Here is a 25,182-nt window from a genome sequence, read left to right as displayed (position 1 = left end):
GAGAGAGAGAGATCGTGATCAGTTAGTCAGTGATGATTTGATGTAGGTTACTTCATGTCTTAATAAAATGTTTCATACATATGTTTATACATAAGTTGTACATACGTTTAAACTAGAGATGCACCGATGTATCGGCCGATAATCAGTATCAGCCGATAAAGGCAATTTTTCAGATGCATGAAGACAGCTGAACAAATACTTCACAAAGTGTCTGTGTTGGGAGCGAGCTTATGTAGTGTGATGGTGACTGAATCCAGGTGTGTGCAATCAGTAATCAGGTGAACTTGAGCATGTGAATTGGGAGATGGAGTCCATGGTAGCCATATTTGTAGTCAGAGGTGCAGTCTGGGAAATTGGGTCAGACGCTATCCATGTGACAATCCATGTATCTGAGCTTTTGGGGGTTTTTTTTCTTTTGAGAATCTACAGAGTGTCCAAAAAGTCTCCATACATCGAGGAAATTAACACCTTTTAGCAAAATGTCTTCCGGAATTTTTCATATTTAATTCATAGTATATATGTATTTTTTCAGATAGCCTTTAAGAACGCCTTTGACAAAAGAAGAATGTACAGAAATCGTTCTCATGGCTGGATCGGGAAGCTGTCGCAAGGATGGGATGTACGTTAACAGGAAACACATCACACACGACCCTGTTGGCAAACTTATTAACAAATTCAGAAAGACTGGAAGTGTTGCAGTCCAACTGAGAAGCGGACGTCCACAACATCCACTGACGAAGGCACAACCAACGTAATGCTGGCAAACATAGTTGCTTGTGTATGGAGACTTTTCTGACACTCTGTTCATGAGTAATCCCTCCAAGGATCACTATGGAAAGTTTATCCTTGACACTGAGAAAGCAGACAACCCCCATTTTTTTCTTTGAATGCCGTTTTCTTTTTCTTCACGAACAATACTGACGCTAGACGTTGGCTTTTGTCACTGAAAACCAGGCAATTACACACAATGATGAACTGTTTAATGATCAGATGTGCTGTATCATTAGTGTCAGCAGTGAAGCAGTGAAGTTTTGGGTTCGTCGTTCCAGCACACAGCAGTGGTCTGTTAGTGTTCCAGCGCTGTGCACGGTTTATGATAATGGAGAGATATGCAGATCACCTGGGGAAAGATAATGTATGCTAATTCAGCCGGGTATAACAATAAACACACACGCCGAATCACGCTTCAAGGTGGAATTAACATAATACAACAGGAGGGAAGTGTTAATCTACATTAATTATCTCCCTTACGATGACTTCATTAGTATTGGGATGGAAAATCAGACGCCAACACTTACTGCAGCGCCACACCAACACGACCTCTGACACCGCAACAACAGAACGCTGATCATCCGGTATAAGAGATTAGTCAAGATGTAAATAGGACAAAAAGTAAAATGGGTGTCTGATGCTTCTGGAGTTCTGTTGTTCTGTAATGGTCGCTAAGTATTCAGACGCTCAATCAATGTAATATGGTCAAACAAAGAATAAGCGTTGTCTAGTCCTGTTAAATCCACCTCCAACACTTATTTTTATAACTACTGAACTTGATGTCTTGGGTCACAGGTGTTATGTGAATGCTTTATGTGAATGCTTTCAATCTGAAGCCTTAGGGTGTTTTCAGATTGACTTTTATTTTATTTCAGGAAACAACACTTAACAGTCCAAGCTAGTGTCATCTAACTAACTAGCCTAGCTTGCTATCTATTATAGATTAGATATTATTATTAAAAGTAATAAAGATTGAGGAATGGGGGAGATTCTTTGCCGTCAGTGTATTTTTGGAGGCAGGAAAATGAAAAGAGGACCTGCTTGCATGACTACACCGTATGCAGCCACAGTGGGATGTCACATCACATACTGGTGAATGTAGCAAAAATAACTAAGTTGGTATTTTTAGTTATATTGCAATGTTGCAATATTGGCGATCAGGAATTAGAAACATTACACAGAACGAAAAAGAAAACTGAACATGTATTGAATTTGTGATTTAACTTATTTATTTATTTATTTATTTATTTTTTTAAAAATGCAAGCAAAATCACTATAAATTGTTCCAGAGGGAAAATGTCATTCAGACTCGTGTCTAAGGAAGTGCTTCACTGAGTAATAGCATTATTTTTCCAGTGATTTTAAGAGATTCCTAAATTCCTGTCCAGAATTTGTCTATTTCTACACACCTGGCTACAGGAAGATATGACATTATATAGCAGCTATTGCTGTATTTTCTAAGATGAAAGATGATTCACAAATGCTAAAAACAAATACACACGTTCCTGGTAAAATGCAGTGTTTGGATTTATTTACAGAATCTGCAAAATATTAATAATTTTTTTTTAAAGAAGAAGGAATATTAAAAATTGCATTTTGCTTTTTATTTCGTTCTGCCATGAATAAGCTATAAGATGTTTACATATAGTCCAAAAGACACAATAGTAACTGAATTTACACAAATGAACCAGTTCATAAGTTTACATCCGCTTGATTCTTATTCCTGTGTGGCGTTACCCGGATGATCGACGACTGTGTTTATCTTTTGTGAGAGTTGCTCATGAGTCCCTATTTTGTCCTGAGCAGTTAAAATGCCCACTGTTCTTCAGAAAAATCCTCCAGGTCCTGCACATTCTTTGCTTTTCCAGCATCTCCTGCATATTTGCCCCCTTTCCAGCAGCGGCTATATGATGTTAAGATCTGTCTTTTCAAACTGAGGACAACGGAGGAACTCGTACACAACTATTACAAAAAGCAAAACAGTATTAAGAACCAAGCGTGTGTAAACTTTTGAACTGGTTCATTTGTGTAAATTCAGCTATTATTGTGTCTTGTGGACTATATGTAAATATCTGTTATGTGAAATAGCTTATTCAGGGCAGAACTAAATCAAAAACTAAATGCAATTTTAATGACCCATCTTTTTTTATTATTATTATTATTATTTTTATTATTAACATTTTGCAGATTCTGCAAGGTGTATATAAACTTACCAGACTATCCTATGTAAAGAACCAATATTTTATATTGAAAAATATCATCGTTGTTCAGAAAGAACCAAAATGAAAAAGAAATTATTTTTAATCCCTGTTGGCATATAAGAAATATTTTCAATTCGGCATGTTGTTAGCCTCCTCGTATTCACTCACTAATAAGACCACAGTTTTTTTTGTTTTTTACTATCATTTTGTATTCAGTGCTGAGTTTCACTTCTCAATTTGCAACTTGATTGTAGATATTAAGAGCTTGATCCCCTATTTTTTGCTTAAAAGAACATAGCAGTGCTTTTTTAAAAGAGTGAATGCCGCATTAGATAGCATCACCTGGGCATATTGCCTCACTGAACCAGGTCTGAGGAAAACAGAGGGTTGTGTTTCAAGCACAAATCAACAATTTCATCTATCAAATCAAAGAACTACAGAAGCATGCTGCGGCTGAATTTACTGCTGTCAAGTCCAGTCTTTCTCCAGTGATCACATTCATTTCACTCGATTCCACAGTGAGCCGCAAGTGAATTTAGAACCTTCTTTTTTGGCACAGGTCAAGGGATGGCTAGGTGTAGAAAAACGTACTGTACCTAGACAGTCTGATTCACTATAGCTTTCTGCTGTAGTAATGTTCCAGGTCTCATCAGACTCATTAGACTGTGTGTGAGACTGTTTGAGGAATTAGGCATTTGAAGCAACAAGGCATGGGACTGACTGTCTCCTACCATCACACAGATAGCAGTGAAATGTCAACACGCATGATCAGCCACTCTCTCAGCACTCGCTCGGAGACAGATGCTCACGCTCTGTCATGCACACACTTGAACTCACTCTCTCTCTCTCTCTCTCTCTCTCTCTCTCTCTCTCTCTTTCACGCACACACACATCTCTAACTCTGGCTACTCACAGAAAACAGATTGCAGTGTAATTTAGCCAGACTGCAGCAATGTTCAATGTTTTAATTAGTTGCAATAGCTAAAGTGATGTTTATGCAAAAGAAGGAAAACAAATGTGCTCTTTCCCTCTCTCTCTCTCTCTCTCTCTCTCTCTCTCTCTCTCTCTCTCTCTCTCTCTCTCTCTCTCTCTCTCGCTGTCTCTTTCTCTGTCTCTGTCTCTCTTCTGCCATGGGTCTGTTTGTTTTCAAAGCTGACTTCTGTAAAAATAGCGAAATAACCGATTTTACAATGATACACTAACAACACATGTACACATTCTAATTGTTTCCTCAATCTAATTTACAGCCAACACTCTTTCATTCCTTCAGTATACTCCTCTAATACTTTGGTAAGGCATCATATTCGCACTTTCATTAAGGCTAATGCATGATTCATTTCGCTGTATCTGTTGCACAATGAATGACTCAGCTGAGGTGCTGCGTCTATTTATTTACACTCGTCAAGTCAAGTTAGGTTTTATTGCTATTCCTCTATATAACATACATTTGAGCAAAATGTCAGGGATATGGTGCAAGAGTGTTAGTGGTAGGAGGTATTTGTTGCCCCACTCTTGCAAATTGTCAGGATGGAACAGTGTAGAGGTTTACTCTCATCCTTTGCAGGACGTGAAGTTGTTATTGGGTTTTCTTTTTGTGATGTGCGCACTAAAAAAATGTTTTGACTTTCTCCACAGTTGTGCTGCTGATGTACAGTGGACTCATCTCTTTTGTCTTATTGGGAAGGGGCAGCTAACTGGTTAAGATGTTGGCTTACTGATTGTAAGGTTGTGAGATCAAATCCTAGAACCACCAAGCTGCCACTGGGCCCTTGAGCAAGGCCTTTAACTTTCAACTGCTCAGTTGTATAAATGAGATAAAAGAAGTCGCTCTGGATAAGGGTGTCTTCCAAATGCCGTAAATGCATAGGCATTGAGAGATAGATTGTTGTCCCTGCATCAATTAGTAGTGACTCATTGGAGAGCTGAGACTATTGTGTGTTAATGTTACTTCATACTTTATGCAAAATGTTGCTTGTACTAGTGTAAACATTTCCAGAGAAATGAATTCATTAATACATATTGTTATTGCAGCAGGTTTGATGGCATTTAAAAAAAAAACAAAACAACAACACTAATCAGACTTAGTGTTTAACATGTTATTGCATCATAAAATGTAAGAGCCTATCAGGATCCAGTATGCACAATACAAGCCTTCCTTACCAGGAAGGAGTGAGGAAGAGTGTATAGAGTTCTGTCCTTTGCTGATTTACATAATCATACAATCTGGATTTCTATGATGAGGGTTGATGTGTAGTAACTTTGTTTGTTTTCTGTTGTCTGGTGATGTTCCTGTGGAGCCACCATGTCAAGAATGTATTGCGCTTGTTAAAAAAAATGAGGTAAGGGAAATTAAAAGGATAAATGGACAACTGGCAACCAAGAAAGTTGTGATATATAAAACTCATTGTGTGCTTAAGATATAACTAATAAGTTCATTCCTAACATAATGGTCTTTTGCATGATTCACTCATCTATCCAGTCATCCATTTTCTGTACCACTTATCATGCAGAGGGTCACACGGAGCCTGGAGACTATCCCAGGGGACACCCTGGACAGGGATGCTAAGCCATCACAGGGCACAATCACACACTACAAACAATTTAGAGATGCCAGTCAGCCTACAACACATGTCTTTGGACTGGGGGAGGAAACCCCCAAAGCACAGGGAGAGCATGCAATCTCCACATGCAAAGGCAGAGGCAGGAATCAAACCCCCGACCCTGGCAAACGTACTAACCATTAAGCCACCCTGCATGATTCAGTTGACGTCCACTAAAACACCAGGCTCCTAATCTTGAGCATATTTTTGGTGCATGATATATATAGCAAAGCAAGCCTCATTCCAGCATCATCTGAATATTGAATCAACAATGACATCACCCTCGATTGACATTTTATACTTGGTGGAGACCATTAGTCATCCTAATAGCAGCACAGCTTTACATCAGGCAACATGTCAAACACACTGCAGTGAGTCACTGCTCTACCTGGGTTGTGTGTGTAGCTTCTTTGACATGGACACCATTAGGCCTCGCTCGCTCCCACTCTTTCTGAGTCACAGAGTCAGATATACCTGTTTTCTTGATTTCTTTCTCTGACTCACCTCTCCATCTCCCACTGTCTCATTGTTACCCCATATAGCTAATCGTTCCTTCCACTCTGCCATCCCTTCGTTTTCATGATGTCTGATTCACCGCTTCCTTCATTTCACACCTCCACTCTGTCTCTTCGTTTCTCTCCACTCGTTTTAGAGTTCTCTTGACTTTTTCCTCCCCCTCCTCCCCCTCATTCTTCACCTCTTGCATTATCTCATCATATTTCTGCCTTCTAGTATTGCTGGTGTTACTGCTAGTGACGGAGGGGAGGCGCACTGTGAGTAAACATTTACTCATCGTGAGGCTGAGATTTTCCCCATAAAGTTTTTCGGGCGTTTGGTTCATGATGTCAGCTAAGATTGTGTGTAAAAAGAATTCAAAGAACATTTAGGTAAGCATGTGTGTGGGATGCCTGTGTGCATTAGAGCTGGTCAAGGTCATTTAACCAAGCATAATTAAGGTGCAATCATGCATGCAGGACAATTACCCCTCTGCCCCCTGTGCAGCCTCCACCAACAACAGCAACACAACCATCCATCAGTCTCTGACATGTCCTTGATGCTGACAATGTTCATCAATGTCATTTTCCCCCCAAATGTATGTGTAAATGATGAATTTAAAAGTGAAAACATAAGCGTTTAAATGTTTGGAAAATGAGAAGAAGCTAATTTAGCATTGTGATAAGTGCACTTGAAGGTGATGCAGTCAGTGGTGCACATCAATGCATCTTTTCCTCTTCCCTTTATCGGGATTTAATGAAAGCTGTAACGAAGGAGGCGGGTGTGACAGATGAAAGTTTAATTGCTCTGTTCTTGAATGTCCTTGAAATTGTGCCCACATATGACAGACGCACTGAGTGTACTTTTCAATATTCAAGATACCCACACACTCAGACAATGGAGGCGTGGTGTGTTTTTTTTTGCTCTTTCTTTCTTTTTTCTAGGAGATCTGACCTTGTTTGAGGCCTTTGGTGTTTTATCACCTGCTGAGAGCATTTGAAATGGAAATGCGTCAGTGTCGCCAGAGCTGTGTGGAGGGGAGAGGAGAAACAAAGAAGCAATATGAATAGACAGATCAGATCAGATAGACAGATAGAACTGCGTTTAATGTGCTTCAGAAATGTCCGTGCTGAGTGCTGAACTGGAGAGATACATTTTATATGAATGTGTGTGTGTGTGTGTGTGTGTGTGTGTGTGTGTGTGTGTGTGTGTGTGTGTGTGTGTGACAGGAAGAAAGAGTGTAAGATGCTGCTCCCTCTTAGTGTCTGTTCTTTCCCAGGCTCTGTGACCAATTGTGTGTGTGTGTGTGTTTGCTTGTTTGTTTGTTTGATTGTTTGATTGTTTGTTTGTGTGTGCTTGCACTTGACCAGACAGACACATTACAGTGGAATCATTAGTTGGATTTCTTTGGGTTTAGTTTGGGTTCACTAAGCTCTCTGCCCCCAGCATGCTCTTCTGACATAAAAGCTGAGAGAGAGAGAGAGAGAGAGAGAGAGAGAGAGAGAGAGAGAGAGAGAGAGAGAGACTTATTAGCCGGTCCTTTGAGCTTTATGAAAGGTAATTTAGTCTTACCTAGAAACTGTGTTTGTTTTCAGAAAAGCTCTCATCCTGGACAGAGGACAGTTTGCTCAGTTGTTTCTAGGCATCTCCACAGGCTGGTGGTATATTTTGTAACACACACTGGAGTGACAGTATAGCTGTGCCGTCCCTGTATTTGTATATTTTGAGCTAGAATACTGTACATGCAGGCACAGTATATTATTATGTTTCAAACAATTTTGCAGCACATTTTAATCTTTTTTTATTTTATTTATATTTTTAGATTTGTACATGTGGACATCCCTGATATGTTTGATATGTTTGATATGTTTCTTGACTGAGCAGACAAGCCTTAACCTCCTAAGAAAGGAAACCATGTTTTACAATAAAATATCCCTACTTAGCAAAAGTTATGATCTTCAAAACAGCCCTAAATCATCATATTCTATCTGCATCATTTCAGTTCAAAATATATTCTTTTATCTATGGCCCTTCTTCTACCTCTTTGCAAAAGGTCATCGTGATGTGATAAATGCTAATTGGGTGCCATGAGGATCATCAGTAAATGACACACATCACACGGCATCATTCAGACCTTAAACATGTTCAGACTGTGCTGTTGTAAAGGCCAGAGCCATTAGCTTTAACCGTGAGCTCTATCTATCACTAAATGCTTTGACTTAACCCTGTGATGTCATCAGTCTGGGACGGCCAGGAGTGGACTGCTATTGTCAGCATGAGAGTGGAGCGGCTGTACTGCAACTGCAGTTCCTTATAAACGAGGTAACACACACACACACAAACAAAACCACACAGCGATTGCACACTCTTGAGTGGGTGTTTGTGTGCACACATCACATGCTGATTCATTACTGCTGGGAAACAGGATCAGTGCAGGGTCAGCTATGATACCAGCACCCCTGGAGCAAAGAGGGTTAAGGGCCTTGCTCAAGGGCCTAACAGCAACAGCTTGGCAGTGCTAGGGCTTGAACCCTTGACCTTCTGATCAGTAACCCAGAACCGTAAGCACTGAGCCTCGAGCATACTCCGCTACCAGAATAGAAATTAAAACAAGTGAATAATATTATTGCTACAAATCTGTTTGATCAATAAGATTAGTCAGGACACGGTTGGGTTTCTGTGTGTAGAGTATCTGTGTAGACTCTGTGTTTAGCTGCTGGTCAGCAGGGTGATGGGAAACAGGAGGGGTGTGAGCCCCTTGCTGGGTGAACAATTCACACCTCTCCACAGTAACACTTGTACAGAGATAAAACAGACAGCAGAACTAAAGCTGTTCTGATGATAAAACACCGTATACAACTGCCACAATAAAATTAAAACATTTAAACCTAGTAGGCTAGGTAAAAAAAAAAATACTTATGAAAAACTGCAAATTCTTAAAGCCCTGAGTGTCTACATTCATACGAGCCATTAACCACTACTGTGGATTGTGACATCATAAATACATTCAGTGCTGAAAATAGGCTCACCCAAAACAGGAGCAAATTCCATTTTTTGGCTTCTGATTGAAAAAAAAAAGAGTTAGAGAATGTATGTGTTAGATTTCACCCTCCTAGGAGACTAGCTTGCAGGTTCGGGCTTTTCCACTTATAACCTCTGACAGATTAGACTGATTAGATTAGTTGTACATACCGTAACGAGGTGGGGTGATGTAATTATTACTGCAGCTTTAGTCATGAACAAATCTGTCATGTCAGTCATTGTATTTGACCTTCTATACAATATAATGACCAGTGGAAATAATCCCAGGAAATGTACTGTATATCCCGTCCAAGCTGATGTCGCTAAAGATTTCAATATATCCTGTGGGAAAAGATATTTTGCACATTCTTTAGTATAAAGACACTCCAGGAAGCATTCTTTTCTATTGTCTCCTGCCAAAATCAATCCAAAATCAAGCGTTGAAAACCACAATGATAAAATATAAATGACGTTTTAAAAGACCTTGCAGGGGTTTAAGGTAATTTATTGACGTCCTAGCACAGATAAAGACTAGAGATATATATGGCCATTAATACGACCGTAACATGCATTTATTATAAAGTTTGTATTAATATAAGGTGTATGCCAACCATGGGTATATTGTGAAGAGACTCCCATCTCTGTGATTAATAGGCTACTGAGATCATTTATCTTGTGCAAATCGTACATCATCATCACACTTTCTTATATTATATAGAGAAGCCCTAAGCAGTCATGCATTATAATTTTTGTTTTCTCGTGCTCATGATTTCATTTTCTCACGATCTTCACATAACAAAAAGCTGTTTTCTCATGACATCATTTTACCCTTCAGCATCACCACCACCAAGCTTCTGACAACTCTTTCAATCTGTATTCTATTGGAAAACAATATAAATTGATAAATCTACAAGTTGGAAAGTTTGAGTTGGAATATTTCGCAAGAGCGCGAGTATAAACACAACGAGACCGTAGTATTGTAGATGAGTTTTCCTGTTCGACGTGATGAAGTTTACTGTCACCGACAACCTCCCGTTTAGCCACTTGTAAGCAAGCACGTTTTTCAAGACATGTAAAAGCTTAAAAAATCACGAGTGGGTTATTACTGATGTATTTTACGTCGTAGAATAAAACATGAAAATATCTCGAGCTTGTGTTAACAACAAACCTGATTTCAGGCTTTTAACCAAAAACTCATTCAAAAAAACCATTGACTTCGGGATGATGGATGTCAAGTACACAGAAAAAAAAAGTTGTGATCACGAGAAAACAACAAAGAAAAAAAATTATGCACAACTGCTCGGGGCTTCCTTAATTCTGCCATCTGAATGGTATTATTATCAGCATACTTTTACTGGGGTTATTCAGGCTTTATATTCACACCTGCAGCCTTCAAACTGTGTTTTATTGAGCACACATACTATGTACATTTCAGAGTTGCCTTGAAATTCTCTTATAAATGACACATTCCGGACTATACCATTCGTCTGATGAGGAATTTCGTCCCTGGTGTGAATGCCTACAGCCCTCTCATTTCTGAATTGCCAGGCTTTTTTCTTTTCATTCAACGACTCCTGTTGTCGCTTCACTGTGCTAATGTTTTAAGTAGCCATCAAGATGTCGTCCTATTTTCCACTAGGCTTGTGCTTGCATTTCAGACGAAGGATGCGTGTGTAAATGAGGATTATGACCAACTTTGGAGAAAATTGCCTACAAAAACAACCAACCAAACAGATAAAAATGAAACAAATGAACAGTGTATGATATAATACTGTTTCTCTTACACAAACAAACGTATATACATGACAGTGCTGTTATGAAGGTTAAGGGGACGTAACAGCTGAAAATGAGAGGACAGGAAGAGACAGTGAGTAGAGTGTATTTGTTTGGCCTCATCTTAACCACACAGGCAGTCAGTCAGCAGTGTTTGGTTGCAATGCTGTCAAATGGAACAGATATAAGGCTTCTCTCTCTCTCTCTCTCTCTCTCTCTCTCTCTCTCTCTCTCTCTCTCTCTCTCTCTGTCTTTACGTCTCTTGTATTTCATGTCTCATGCCTCACTGATTTTATAGCACACGCTGGAACCAGTTTGCATGAGATGACTGACCAATGAGATGATTGACACACATTCCCTAAGATGCACTGATTGGCTGGGAGTTGTGCACACACATTGACCATTTCCCAAGAAGATTTGGGATTGATTTCCGTTGCAGTGTATGTGTGTGTGTGTGTGTGTTTCATTATTTCATAATGAAACTTTATAGTGACACGAGAGAGGAAGCATGTGAATCATAATTGTGTTATGGGATGACATTAGTGCACAGACACACACTGCTGGTTTGTATTTTGGATGAGGGGATGGCAACAGGTTGGTTATGAAGCTGCTTGGTGGCAGACAGACCTCAGAGCTCATCCACACATCTCTCATAAACAGTATATACAACCAGCGATGCGAGTGCTGCAACGAACAGAGATACGGTCACCAAAAAATACCCGAGGTCATTGAACATTAGTGATTTATCCTCAGTTGGGATCAAAAGTCCTTGCTTAACTCCCTCTCTTGCTATTTCTCTCTGTTTTCTTTCTTCCTTCTATTTTCCCCAGCTCATAAAGTGCTATTGTCTCTGGGGTTCAGCGATGGTAAACATGTTTACCATGTAAACACAATCATCATGGAAACACAGGTGTTGGTCACCTGCTTCATTAAGCTCCACAGATGAAAGCAAGAGACAGGAAGCAGTGGATAGAGCATGGCAGACTGTTTTACATGGTGAATATGGAAAATGGACAGAATAAAAGAAACACAGCTAAAACCAGTCACCATTTTTTTGTGCGTGATTAGCACTTCAAGCTCCTGATTTGTTACACTGTTTGCACTTGTTGTTATGCATAGTCAGACCTCTTTCTATGGGGGAAAATGTATGCAACTGGCATACGAGCCTAAAAAAAACTGTATGAGTTTAAATATATTGTACAAGATCATACATAAAGAGTTTTCTTTCATACGTATGCATTTGTGTGGCGGCCTTGAGAAACATATGAAATTTGACTATTAGTCATCCTATATTCTGCTAGGTGTATAAAGTTTTGCTGAGCTGCAATATGTTTCTCTTTTGCATGTATCTCAACCACAAGTAAAGTTGTAACGTTTTGAACTCTGGCTCATGCCTGCACATATCCATTCAACAACTTGGTCAAGGCATGACATTCACTGCGTGATGAGGTAAGCACACTTAGTTAACAGACATCTTGTAGCAGACTGACTTTTTTTTTACCATCACCTTATAGAATGCAATCTCTGCAAGGAGATTTGCAACAAACAAAAAAAAAAAGAAGAAGAAAACTTGCAAAAGTAAAAAGTAAATAAAAACATTTCCACATCATTTTGGTGATACATATTTATGTTTATTTATTTATTTATTTATTTATTTAGTTAGTTAGTTAAGGTGTCCTAGTATGCTAACTCATTTTCAAACACTATTTTTCTCTATCTATTCAAGTTTGGACACCTAGCAGCAGTTCTGCATGTGACACTGCTCACCTCACAGAACTAGGGATAAATTAACAGCAGACATTTTCATAGAGCAGTATAGATACTGTGTGGATTTCTTGCAGGTTTGGGCTATTTTTGAACAGTTGACATGTCTTTTCCCCATGCATTTTCATGCATATTCATTTATGAAAAAAATGTGTAATTGCATTAGATTATTTAAAGATCTTGGTGAAATAATTATATGCAGATAATTAAAATAAGTAATATTAAATATATTAAATATTTCAACTAAAAGTATTAGCTTTCCATTAGGCTGCTATTCACTGATCATAACAAATACATACAAACACATTTTAACACACTAAACAGGACTTTTGTGAGCAGGGGTAAGGAGCAGCCAGTACACCCTAGCATAGAGTATGGCCACCATAGTAGTAGTAGCAGCAGCAGCAGTAGTAGTAGTAGTAGTAATAGTAGTAGTACTAATAGTAGTAGTAGTAGTAGTTGTTGTACCAGTAGTTGGTGTAGTAGTAGCAGTAGTAGTAGTAGTATTAATAGTAATAGTATTAGTATTAGTATTAATAGTAGTAGTAGTAGTAGTGGTAGTAGTAGGAGTTGTGGTAGTAGTAGTAGTACTAGTAGTAGTAGCAGCAGCAGCAGTAGTAGTACTAGTAGTAGTAGAAGTAGCAGTAGTAGTAGTAGTGGTAGTAGTAGTAGCAGTGCTAATGATAGTAGTAGTAATACTAGTATTAATAGTAGTAGTAATAGTAGTAGTGGTAGTAGTAATAGTAGTTTTAATAGTAGTAGTAGTAATAGTAGTAGTGTTAATAGTAGTAGTAGTAATAGTAGTAGTGATAGTAGTAATAGTAGTAGTGGTAGTAGTAATAGTAGTATTAATAGTAATAGTGATAGTAGTAATAGTAGTAGTGGTAGTAGTAATAGTAGTATTAATAGTAGTAGTAGTAATAGTAGTAGTGATAGTAGTAATAGTAGTATTAATAGTAGTAGTAGTAGTAGTAATAGTAGTATTAATAGTAGTAGTGTTAATAGTAGTAGTAGTAATAGTAGTAGTGTTAATAGTAGTAGTAGTAATAGTAGTAGTAATAGTAGTAATAGTAGTAGTGATAGTAGTAATAGTAGTATTAATAGTAGTAGTAGTAATAGTAGTAGTGATAGTAGTAATAGTAGTATTAATAGTAGTAGTGTTAATAGTAGTAGTAGTAATAGTAGTAGTGTTAATAGTAGTAGTAGTAATAGTAGTATTAATAGTAGTAGTAGTAATAGTAGTAGTGGTAGTAGTAATAGTAGTAATAGTAGTAGTGGTATTAGTAGTATTAATAGTAGTAGTAGTAATAGTAGTAATAGTAGTATTAATAGTAGTAGTAGTATTAGTAGTAGTTGTAGTAGTAATAGTAGTAGTAATAGTAGTAATAGTAGTATTAATAGTAGTAGTAGTAATAGTAGTAATAGTAGTATTAATAGTAGTAGTATTAGTAGTAATAGTAGTATTAATAGTAGTAGTAGTAATAGTAGTAATAGTAGTATTAATAGTAGTAGTAATAGTAGTAGTGGTAGTAGTAATAGTAGTATTAATAGTAGTAGTAATAGTAGTAATAGTAGTATTAATAGTAGTAGTAGTAATAGTAGTAGTGGTAGTAGTAATAGTAGTAGTGGTATTAGTAGTATTAATAGTAGTAGTAGTAATAGTAGTAATAGTAGTATTAATAGTAGTAGTAGTAATAGTAGTAATAGTAGTATTAATAGTAGTAGTAATAGTAGTAGTGGTAGTAGTAATAGTAGTATTAATAGTAGTAGTAGTAATAGTAGTAGTGGTAGTAGTAATAGTAGTAATAGTAGTAGTGGTATTAGTAGTATTAATAGTAGTAGTAGTAATAGTAGTAATAGTAGTATTAATAGTAGTAGTAGTAATAGTAGTAGTGGTAGTAGTAATAGTAGTAATGGTAGTAGTGGTAGTAGTAGTAGTAGAAGGGGTGAAATTACAGGCTGTGTCAAGTACATGATTTATCTTTGGAAATTAAGAATTTTTCTGTCACAGTGTCAGAAGCCAAAACAAATGCTGTACTGAATACACAATGATGTAAATGATGACAGGTTTGGACTTCTTGATCTCTTCCTTGCTAGCTGTAAATGGCACTGAGAATTAGCTTCAGCTCTCATTTCTAAACTTCTGACATAATGTCTGGTCTCAAGACTGCCATTGAGAGGCCGGCCCACTGTGACACCCAGCTGTCGATCTCTGACTGTGAACCTTATTTCAGCCACATGCTTCTGCTTAATTGACCATTAACAAGATTCATGTAGCTTAAAGACATGAGATTAAGTCCCGAGGTGATGCACGCCTATCCAAATTCAATATACAAGAATAGATCAACTGAATGTTTTATGGCACTCACTGTGAGTGGTGGCTGGAGCTCAATGTTTTGTTAATGGTATGATGCTAATTGGCTTTTATTAGCATTCAATGATGAACCTATATATTATAGTATTCCCTTTGGATTACAACAACATATAGGGCACTGGTAGCTCAGTAGTTGGATAACTGATTGGAAGGTCATGAGTTCAAATCCCAACACTGCCAAGTTGCAGCTGCTGAGCCCTTGAGCAAGTCCCTTAACCCTCAACTGCTCAGTTGTATAAATGAGATAAATGTAAGTTGCTCTGGATAAGGGCGTCTGCCAAATGCCTAAAATGTAATGTGATAATGTTGTTTCTTGTGTATGTGTGTAGGGAGCGTTGGTCACAGCCTGTGCGGACGACACTCTGCACCTCTGGAACCTTCGTCAGAGACGTCCAGCAATACTACACTCGCTCAAATTCAACAGAGAGCGGTGAGCTGTGAGCTGATACACGCACACACCCACCCACACACACAAAAGTCACAGTCAATGGTAAAAAGACGTATTATACATGCATTCTAATCAACATAGCTACACAAACTTCTGGACACACACACACACCCCTATGCTTTCAAATCTCAAGGATATGTATGTGTGCTGTATCCTGCTACTGCTCAAAGCCAGAAACTCACTTTCATTTTCAAGCTTGATGAGAAGCTACTCAGGGTTGTAGACTTTTAGTTGAAATAAATATAAAATAAAATAAAGATAGTGTAGCTCAGGGTTGTAGAATTAATACAAACCAAAGTATCTGAGTCTGTTACATAAGGAATAAAACATTTCAGGGTGTGCTGCTTTAGGAAAATAATTCATTATCACTGTGAAGTTTATTATTTTTTCTTATAAAAGCACATGCTGAAGCGTTTTATTCCACTTACATCACAGCAATCTGACAATGCTTTTTTAATATCCTGTCCAGGGCATCCCCCGCCTTATGCCCCAAGTACCCTGGTATTGGCCCCAGGTCCAGGATGGACGGATGTCCACCATACAAGTCCATGTGAATGAGCTGTTCATAAAATTTAACCTCACTGTGGTACAAGTTGATTAATCTTCCTCTTATTAATGTGTAGTGCTGAGATCTCATATTTAATTAATTCCTCACAGGCAGTATACAGTATTTAGTGGAATGCACAGATTCTCAATCGAAGCACCAAATTCAATTTTTCAGACTACGAGTGAAAATGGAGAAAGAGTACCTGATTAAATAACCACCACCATCATCGGCTTTTTACTTTTGCTCACATAATATAATGAGAACCAAACTTCCTTCGCAGCACTGCAGAGTGAGTCAGACACAGTTCTGATAAAAGCCATGACTCTTTACTGTTATGAAATCAAATCTTCAGTGCTGCTTGTGTTGTGGATGCTGGCAGTTTTGTGGAAGAACAGCACTATGGGTAATCCAGTCAGAGCTAGGACGGAAACTTTGAGTCATCTCAGACAAACTGATTGGCCTTGATGGCAAAGTAAGGACATCAGGAAAGTCATGACTGGGCTTTAAGCCCATCACTTCACCTTTATATAAGAGATGATGACCTCGACTTAGCCTGGCTTTAGAGTGGTGAAGAAATCCTCCTTGTAGATTGTTGAAGAAAGACCGGAGATTATAGACGGCTGAAATTTGAGGCACCCGTTGGATGTGTTTGTTCAGTAGAGAGGGTTTGACTTTAGGTCTTTTCCCCAAGGTGTTTGGGCAAATTACAATATTTCAACTGTAATAATCCTTTCAGACATGACTGATCTTTTATGTTTTTAACTCCTACTCTGACATACAGTGAGGGGAATAACCGGACACTGTTGTTTTTGTTATTTAATATACTTCCAGCATATTTATATACATGATGGACTTTTGATTTTGTACTTATAAATATACACAAATATGTGTGTGTGTGTGTGTGTGTGTGTGTGTGTGTGTGTGTGTGTGTGCGTGTGTGTGTGTGTGTGTGTGTTTGAGACAAAAAAATAAGAATGATTCGTTTCCTGGTGAAATGGAATTACTATGGCAGCAAACCAAAAATTGGATGCGGTTGTTGTGATATCAGAGAGAGAGAGAGAGAGAGAGAGAGAGAGAGATTGTGACTATGACAGATCGCTGACAAGCGTTTACGTAGCCTGGGCGTGTGAAAAAAATTACTGCAGTGTGTGTGTGTGTGTGTGTGTGTGTGTGTGTCTGTGTGCTTATCTCAAGACGACATGTCTCCTATTGAGATATAAAATGATTACATCAAATCCCACATCACTAAGTTCTTTGCCTTAATCTAACTTTTTTTTTTTTTTTTTTACCACCAACTATGTATGTGTGTGTGTGAGTGTGTGTGTGAGTGTGTGTGAGCAAGTGTGTCTCTGTGTATGTGTGTTTATGTTTTGTTCTGGGCTTATATTACCGTACAAACCGCTCCACATCTCCCTCAGTCATTCGGAATACAGTGCTTGTGATATTATCATGTGGCATGATGTCATGGGACAATGTGCATTACTGGCTGAGTATTGTTGCTAATGTTTGCTCGAAAAAACTCCTCCCACTCAGCCCCTCCCAGTTCTCTCGCTCCCCGTCACTGCGGTGCACACATGCTGCAGTGGAGCTACAAGGCCGAGGTCGTCACTGCATGCACCGCTAAGTCCCTGTGGAGCTAATGAGCTCCTTCCTGCCCCCAGTAATTGATGATAACGATCATCACCTCATCATCCTGGCTGGAACAAACAAATAAAGCCCATGATTCTCAGTGTCACAGCCGCTGACAGCTGCCACAAACACACGCATAACAAACACAGCCTCTCTTATCTACATCTGAAAAAATAACTATTGCTTTGTTTCCAGCTAAACTGCAATCAGGGCTGTGAGTGAGTGAGTGAGTGAGTGTGTATGTGCAGTTTTAAGGCTCTGTGACACTATTTACTCTATGCTTGGTTGTTTTATTAAAAAGCTCTTCTCATAAGAGTGACCCAATATTAACTGCCTAGACTGCAAATCTTTTAAATGCATTCATTACACATGACTATTTAGGTTAATATACAGGCAATTCGGGTTACACATATAATTAAAGTAAGCTCTTTGCAGCGCAGTGCTGAATCCTTTAGGAGATGAAAATAATACTGGGTTAGTGAGTTATAATAAAATAAGCTGTATCCATGGTGACTTGCTTACTACAGAGTTATGAGGATAAGAAATTAAATATTGTCCATGAAACAGTTCACATGTTCAAATTTGCCCAGAAAAAGCTGTTGACACATTTTTGACATGATTGTTTATCATGTAACACTAACCTGTATCAAATTAACTGCAGTGATGGACTATTTAATGCATTCACCATGAATTCATTTAAATTTGATGTTAATTGTACTGGCTGTAAATGTTAATGGGCTAAGGGATGTAAATTTTAACTTTGGGGGATACCTTTTAAAAATGATGAAGTTCTTAACTTTTATCACTAATGCTCAGGCTGCTATTCAGAACACTATTCAAATCTATGCATGCTCACTATGTTTGCATGAAATACACATGCCATTTTGCAACAATTATTCAAACATTGGTATCGTCTATGCTCGATTAGTATTCCTATCCAGACAAGGCAAAGTTGTCTGTGCAGTGTCTCGCATGCCACATATATAATCATCCCGGCTGTCCGAGACTCCCAGAGGTCTCTATGAGAAGAGCGGCGTGAGCTGAGAGAAACAGAGGAAGACATGATGAGCTCAGACAGGAGTAAATTGCAATGTGTTGGTCTTTATTTTCTACTTAACCTGCTTATAAGGATGATGGATGATTCCACTGTATGAATTGCAGAGAGAGTCCGGCCCAATTGGCACACAAATTAATATGCCTTGCACCGACTCACTGTGTGCCGCGTGATTGGCTTATTGATTGTTTATCGCAACTGCTTGGTCAGTGTTATATTAATAGCTTTGACCAATGTCAATGTTCTATATTAATGTAATCCACTTTGTGTGCTCTTAATAGTGCAGGTAGTAGTTCCTAAATATAGCATAACATTCACAGATAATGGTGCTGACGTCAGGCGTACTGTACATAATGGTATATCTGGAATGGTGTATCTTACTTTCCTCCTTAAGCTCATGTGAACTGCACTCACAAAGGATATAAGTGATAAGTGAAAAATTCACAAAACACAGACTAATATGTGACTATGTTAATTAAAGGGGAAAAATAACGTTTTGTTTTACATTATTTCACACAATGCTATTTATCGCCACTTTTCTAGATTTGTAAACCTTGAGTATAACGTGTAGAAAGAGCAGAGAGCTGCATCATTGCCAGCAGGGCTGACATGGTCCTTACAAGTCCCGACTGCACTGTTGTTCACTGGAGTGATTGCTCACGACAGAAGTCATCATTCACAATATGCTTTTTTCCCAGAACTGCCCTCCAAGGCCTGAGGCTGCAGGTCTAAATGTTTTCATCAGATTGAAAGAGACAAGAGACGTTTGGGAAATGAGAGGTGGTTAAAAAAAAAATAGATATAGTTATAGCAAATGCACCATAATGCCAAAATACTAATGCAAAAAATGTCATACATTGAATATTCAGTGTATGTACTTCATTATACAACAGTTTGTTCCAGTCCAATAATTTCATTGGACAAGTGGTGTTGAAGAGTATTTAGTATAATAGCACTGGGACATTTCACTGTTTGTATCACTCCGCTTGTCTGTTTTCGCTACATAAAATTCCAATGCTAGCAATAGTAATTACACTGAAAGCATTACTACACTTACTATGCGCTGTCAGTCAGTCTGTGCGTTGCATGGCAACAGGCCACCGCTCTATCCAGATGTGGCTTCTTTGGGACTATTTTCATTGATGGAATAAAAAATAGACAAAATCTTTGGCCATATTAAGGGGGCATGCTGGCTTAGTTGGTTAGCATGTTTGCCTCATACCTCCAGGGTTGGAGGTTCAAATCTCGCCCCCGTCCTATGTGTTCAGAGTTTGTGTGCTCTGGGTGTTTCCTTTGGGTACTCCGGTTTCCTCCTCCAGACCAAAGACATGCGTTGTAGGCTGATTGGCATTTCCAAATTATCTGTATTGTGTGTGAACACTCGTAAGTGTGCACTTGTACCGAATATCAGCACGGCTGTGATTACCAACATCCGAATTACACCCATGCTGATATTCAGTACACTATTGCTCAAAATCCATTTGCAGGGCTAATACTTTGTAAAGGAAGGGCTCTTGTCTGAAAGTTTCACTTCTGGAAGTTTCATCTCTTGTTGTGTCTTGCTCATGTCTCATTAGCTCCAGTTTGTCTTGGGGCAATGGTGCACTAATTAATTGTAGCATCCTAAAAATATACACACCCGTACCCAACTGGGACTGACGTTCATCTGACACAAGACATAGAGCGTAGCCAAATGTGTTGACACCACAAGTGATGTGACAAAATGTCGTGCTTTGTTGTTGCACAAAAGAAAATAAAAAGCTTTAGAGGAATACATCATGTATAAAGAATGTCTTGGGGTATGAGTCTTATGCAAATTTATACAATTGCTCTATTGAATTTGTGATTTTTGAGTTTGGTCAAAAGATGCTGATTAATTTTCTGTAACTGCAGCTTTAGTGCCAATGCAAGACAAATCACAGGCTTATACAGTACAGTCCTCTTGGAACGGCAAGGACGATTAATTTGATTTTGCTGTAGACTGATGATATTTGGGTTTTGAGATCAAAAGATGAAGAGAGTTTTTAGAATTTCAGCTTTTATTTCCTGTTATTATATGTAGACGTAGTAAACGACATAGAATATAACACATTCTGTATCCGAGGGAAAATCAATCAGAGGTATTGTACAAACATTGGGCATAGCCAATACCACAATTTGGAATGTCCTGAAAAAGAAAGAAACCACTGATGTACTGAGCAACAGACACTGAATAGGTTGGCAATTGACATTGTGAGAGCTGTGAAGACAACCCCCAAAACTACAGTCAGTGACATCATCAAGAACCTCCACAGGGCAGGGGTACAGGTATCACATTTTACATTGACATTTATTCAATTAGCAGACGCTTTTATCCAAAGCGACTTACAAATGAGGAAATACAAGCAAAGCGATATATCAAGCAGAGAACAATATAAGTAGTGCTAGTTCTAGAGAAGCAAAGTGTAAGTAGAGGTGTAAGTGCCAGAGTAGTTTTTTTTTGTTTGTTTGTTTTTTTTAGGATAATGTGGGGTTGGTGTTTTAGGAGTTAGATGGGTATTCACGGAAGAGGTGGGTCTTTAGCTGTTTTTTGAACATAGCGACAGATTCTGTGGTCCGGATGGAGGTTGGAAGTTCATTCCACCACTGAGGTACAGTTAGTGTGAAGGTACTGGAAAGGGACCTTGAGCCACGCTGAGTTGGCAATCCTACCAGTGTCACAATCCACCATTCGACAAATTCTTCCAAAACACACTGCCAGCTCAACAAAAGACTTTATTAGGTGAAAAAGTGGAAGGTTTTAGACTGGCCAAGTCAATCAACAGACCTTAACCCAGTTGAGCAGCATTTCACCTTTTGAAGAGGAAACTGAAGGGAGAAAGCCCTCTGAAACAAACAATAACTGAAAGATGCTGCGGTAAAAGCCCGGTAAAGCATTCCCAAAAGAAGAGACCAACAGTTTGATGATGTCAGTGAGTCACAGGCTTGATGCAGTTATTGTAAACAAGGGATATGCAACCAAATATTAAGGGTTATTTATTTTAATTTACGTCAAGACTTATCCGTTCCTATACTTTTTCTCACCTAAAAATCGGGTGGTCTGATACAAAAGGTTCTATGTTTCATGTTAGCACATCTACATATAAATGCCAGGAAATAAAAGCTGAAATCCTAAACTCTTGTCTCATATGCATCTTTTGATCTCAAACCCCAAACGTCTTTGGTATACAGCACAAACAAATGAATTGGCCTTGATGTTCCAATAGGTTTGGAGGCGACTTTATTAATGAGCTCATTTCTATATTAGCAACTAATTCCCAGGGATAAGACTAGCAATAAATGGGATTAAAAGCATATAATCTTCGATATGGTTTAGTTTTCTGTGAGGAGATGCTTATTTAACATTTATGGAATGAGTCTCCAGTGTCAGCACAGGGAAAGTGCTTATTAGTAACATGACAAGCTGGATTATACTGTATTAGCTTCATGAGAGAGAAAGAAGTGAGGCTTATACGGAGAACAACTGGTTATAGCTGATGACATGAGTGATAACAAGATCTAAATTGTTTGGTGGATGGGTCACCACATTAAAGGTAACTATAAATTGATTTTTTTTAAAAACTGTCATTCTTTCATTAATAAAATTATAATTGTTGGCAAATTGCTGTGGAATAAGAGGAATAAAACATACAGAAACATACCACCATAACAGTATGCCCCCATCGTTTTTTCTTCTTTAACTTGTGACCAATTTCACCTGATTTACACACTGTAAAACCAGATAGTTCATTTAACTCAAAAAATTTGAGGAAGCTAAATGCCTCAAAATTTTTAACTTAATAAATCAATTTCTTTAAGCCAAATACACTTAAATATAACAAAAATTTAACTCAAACTTGTTATATTTAAGTGTAGTTGGCTTAAAGAAATTAATTTATCAACTGAAAAATGTTGAGGTAATTAGTTTCCTCAAATTTTTTGAGTTAAATGAACTTATCCGGTTTTACAGTGCATAGGAAAATAGTACTTTTAGGAGTTTTACATTATCTGCACAATGACAGTTGTACAGTTTGTGAAATAATTTTTAGATGACCTTTGGTTACTTGGGTTAGATTTGGATGATGGCTTTAAAGGTCCTGGTTGTGTTGATTAGGAAGAAAGATAAGAGCTGTTGCAGTCAGCTTTAAATCTTTTGTGACAGAGACACGGGACACATCTCACTGGTAATGGGTTGTTCATTTGAGATGTTGAGAAGTTAGGCTTCAATTGAGAATCTGCGTTCTTTGTAGCTTTTTTTGGATGCATTTGTGTAGAATTAAGTTAACATGACACCTTATTTGCATCTGAATGCGCCATAATTAAAAGAAGCAATGCTGGACATTGTTTGTTTTGTATTAAAATGTTTTGTCTTCAATCATTGCACCCAGGTCATTAGAAACAGTTGCACCGGTAACAGTTTATATTAAGAAAACACGTCCCTAATAATTACCAAACAGGTTCATGCGAATTAGATACTACCATGTAATTAGTACAAGAATAAGGTTGGTGTAATCGGGTAAACCTTAAACCATGAAACAAAGAACTGCAAATTATGGACTGGTATTTTCCTAAAGGTGAAATATTAATTATAGTCTTTTAAATGTAGTTGATGAGCTCTACCTGTGCCAACAGAGTTTCCTTTTCTTACAGTTATACTCATACTAATATTTTCTCTCCTCTCCCTTTTAGGATCACGTTTTGTCATCTTCCATTCCAGAGTAAATGGCTTTATGTTGGAACAGAGCGAGGAAACACACACATTGTCAACGTTGAGTCATTTATTTTGTCCGGATATGTCATTATGTGGAACAAGGCCATAGAACTGTGAGTACCAGCATTTTAATATACACATTTTTTTCAAATCACTGGTGGTGATGAACATATTAGCAGACCCTCCTTATCTGTACAGTAGGTGTAGTAAATGACAGATGAGTGCGGGACGCTCCTTAGCTGTTGTTCTTTATGCTGTACATTTCACAGACATGTAAATGGAAATGTTGCTGATTTCTTTTATGACAAATTAGGTCAACTTTAATCTAATTCGTTTTTAATATGTTTTGTTATTAAAGGGATAAAGAACTACACAGTTAATTTTGTTGGCAATCTGACATTTTTTGTCTACTCGATTGATCATAGAGGACACGATTATATCTAGATTAATGTCCACATTAATCCAGAGAGATCTGAAAACCACATTTTTACTTTAAAATGCTCTCTGTCTACACTGACGTGTTCAAACGCTTTCCAAAAATTGCTCGTCCACAGTGGAACGTCTGAAAATGCTTACATCCCTATACTGTGAATATGTAAAAACGCAAGAAGCTTTGGCCTGCATCATTTCCGTCAGGCGTTTACTTACTTAAAGTGACATTAATCTTTAAAAATGCTATCAAACTGGATAGCAGGCTCAACAACTGCAGTACAACGTCATTTACTACCTTGCTGTCTCGATAAGGATTTAGAGGCAGATGCAATTGCGGAATTTTAGTAAAACATTTAATAATGTAGCGAACAAAATACCACACAAGACTTACACGAAATAATGGCGAGCATAACGTGAAACATGAGGCCAGTGTAAATAACGCAAACCAACAGCGCAGTGCTGAACGTGACTATACACACCAGTGCTAATGAGCTAAACATGAAAGAGGTGAAAGAGATATGTGGCCTGGTGCAGTGGCTGATGGGAAACATAATTTTAGTCCATCTCCCATATTACATGACACTTGTTCATTTTGAGTTGAATGGGGATGATGTATTTTAAGTCAGGTGATGTAGTCACCTGACTAAAAATACGTCATCGCCATTTTTTCCATACTACCACGCAAAAACGGCGTTTTCAAATTGAGAGTGTTTTGAAAAGCTCCATTTTTGCTGGACAAAAATGCCTTCTCATGTGGACAGAAGGCCAAAAACTTAGGGAAAAAAAGATTTTCATATTTATCCAGAGTAATGTGGATATAGCCTAAGAGAACTTGTTGCTCCGCATTTCTGTGGAATTGTAGACTTTTAAATACATTTAAATAGATAGATCCTTGTTCCAGGCCACTCATGAACCCAAACAATAGAAGGGACATTGACAGACATTTTGGAGACTCAGTACTAAGTACTAAAAACTCTGTAACATATATATCAAAATAAAGCCATACACTTACATGCATGAAGAGCTGATTGATATCTAGTCAGTAACTTAGGCTTTCACCATGGAAGCCTATCTGAAGTCTGTTATCAATATGGAAATATAGTTTTGTATGGTTTGTCAGTTAGAGGCACAGCAAAGTGTTGAGAGGATGAAAATTCCACTACTTTAATTGTCAACAGAATTCCGCAACAATCAGATGCAGCACAAGTGCTCTTGGTTTTAGAAACTAACTTACATCAAGACATGCTTGACATGGTACTGAATGCCTACAAGGAGGTATAAGTAGCAATAAAGCCTTGTGGGCGAGTCATGAAAGCAGGGCACGCGGTTTTTAAACATCCTTCA

The 25,182-nt window shown here is 38.1% G+C and overlaps 1 protein-coding gene across 9 annotated transcripts in view; it reads left to right on the top strand.

Annotated features, from left to right (window-relative positions):
- Positions 1-25,182, top strand: part of stxbp5l (syntaxin binding protein 5L) — a 132,521-nt gene that overhangs the window by 36,801 nt on the left and 70,538 nt on the right. For all 9 annotated transcript variants that reach the window (XM_017470435.3, XM_053680927.1, XM_053680924.1 and 6 more), the window contains exons 3-5: positions 8,308-8,389; positions 15,329-15,429; positions 23,385-23,519. In XM_017470435.3, the coding sequence (XP_017325924.1) occupies positions 8,308-8,389; positions 15,329-15,429; positions 23,385-23,519 (318 nt within the window). The remainder of the gene's footprint in view (positions 1-8,307; positions 8,390-15,328; positions 15,430-23,384; positions 23,520-25,182) is intronic.

Source organism: Ictalurus punctatus, chromosome 6 (genome assembly GCF_001660625.3).
Source record: "Ictalurus punctatus breed USDA103 chromosome 6, Coco_2.0, whole genome shotgun sequence".
In the NCBI taxonomy this organism is placed as follows: Eukaryota; Metazoa; Chordata; class Actinopteri; order Siluriformes; family Ictaluridae; genus Ictalurus; species Ictalurus punctatus.
The sequence above is the reverse complement of the archived record's forward strand: the minus strand, read 5'-3'. Positions and strand labels throughout refer to the sequence as shown.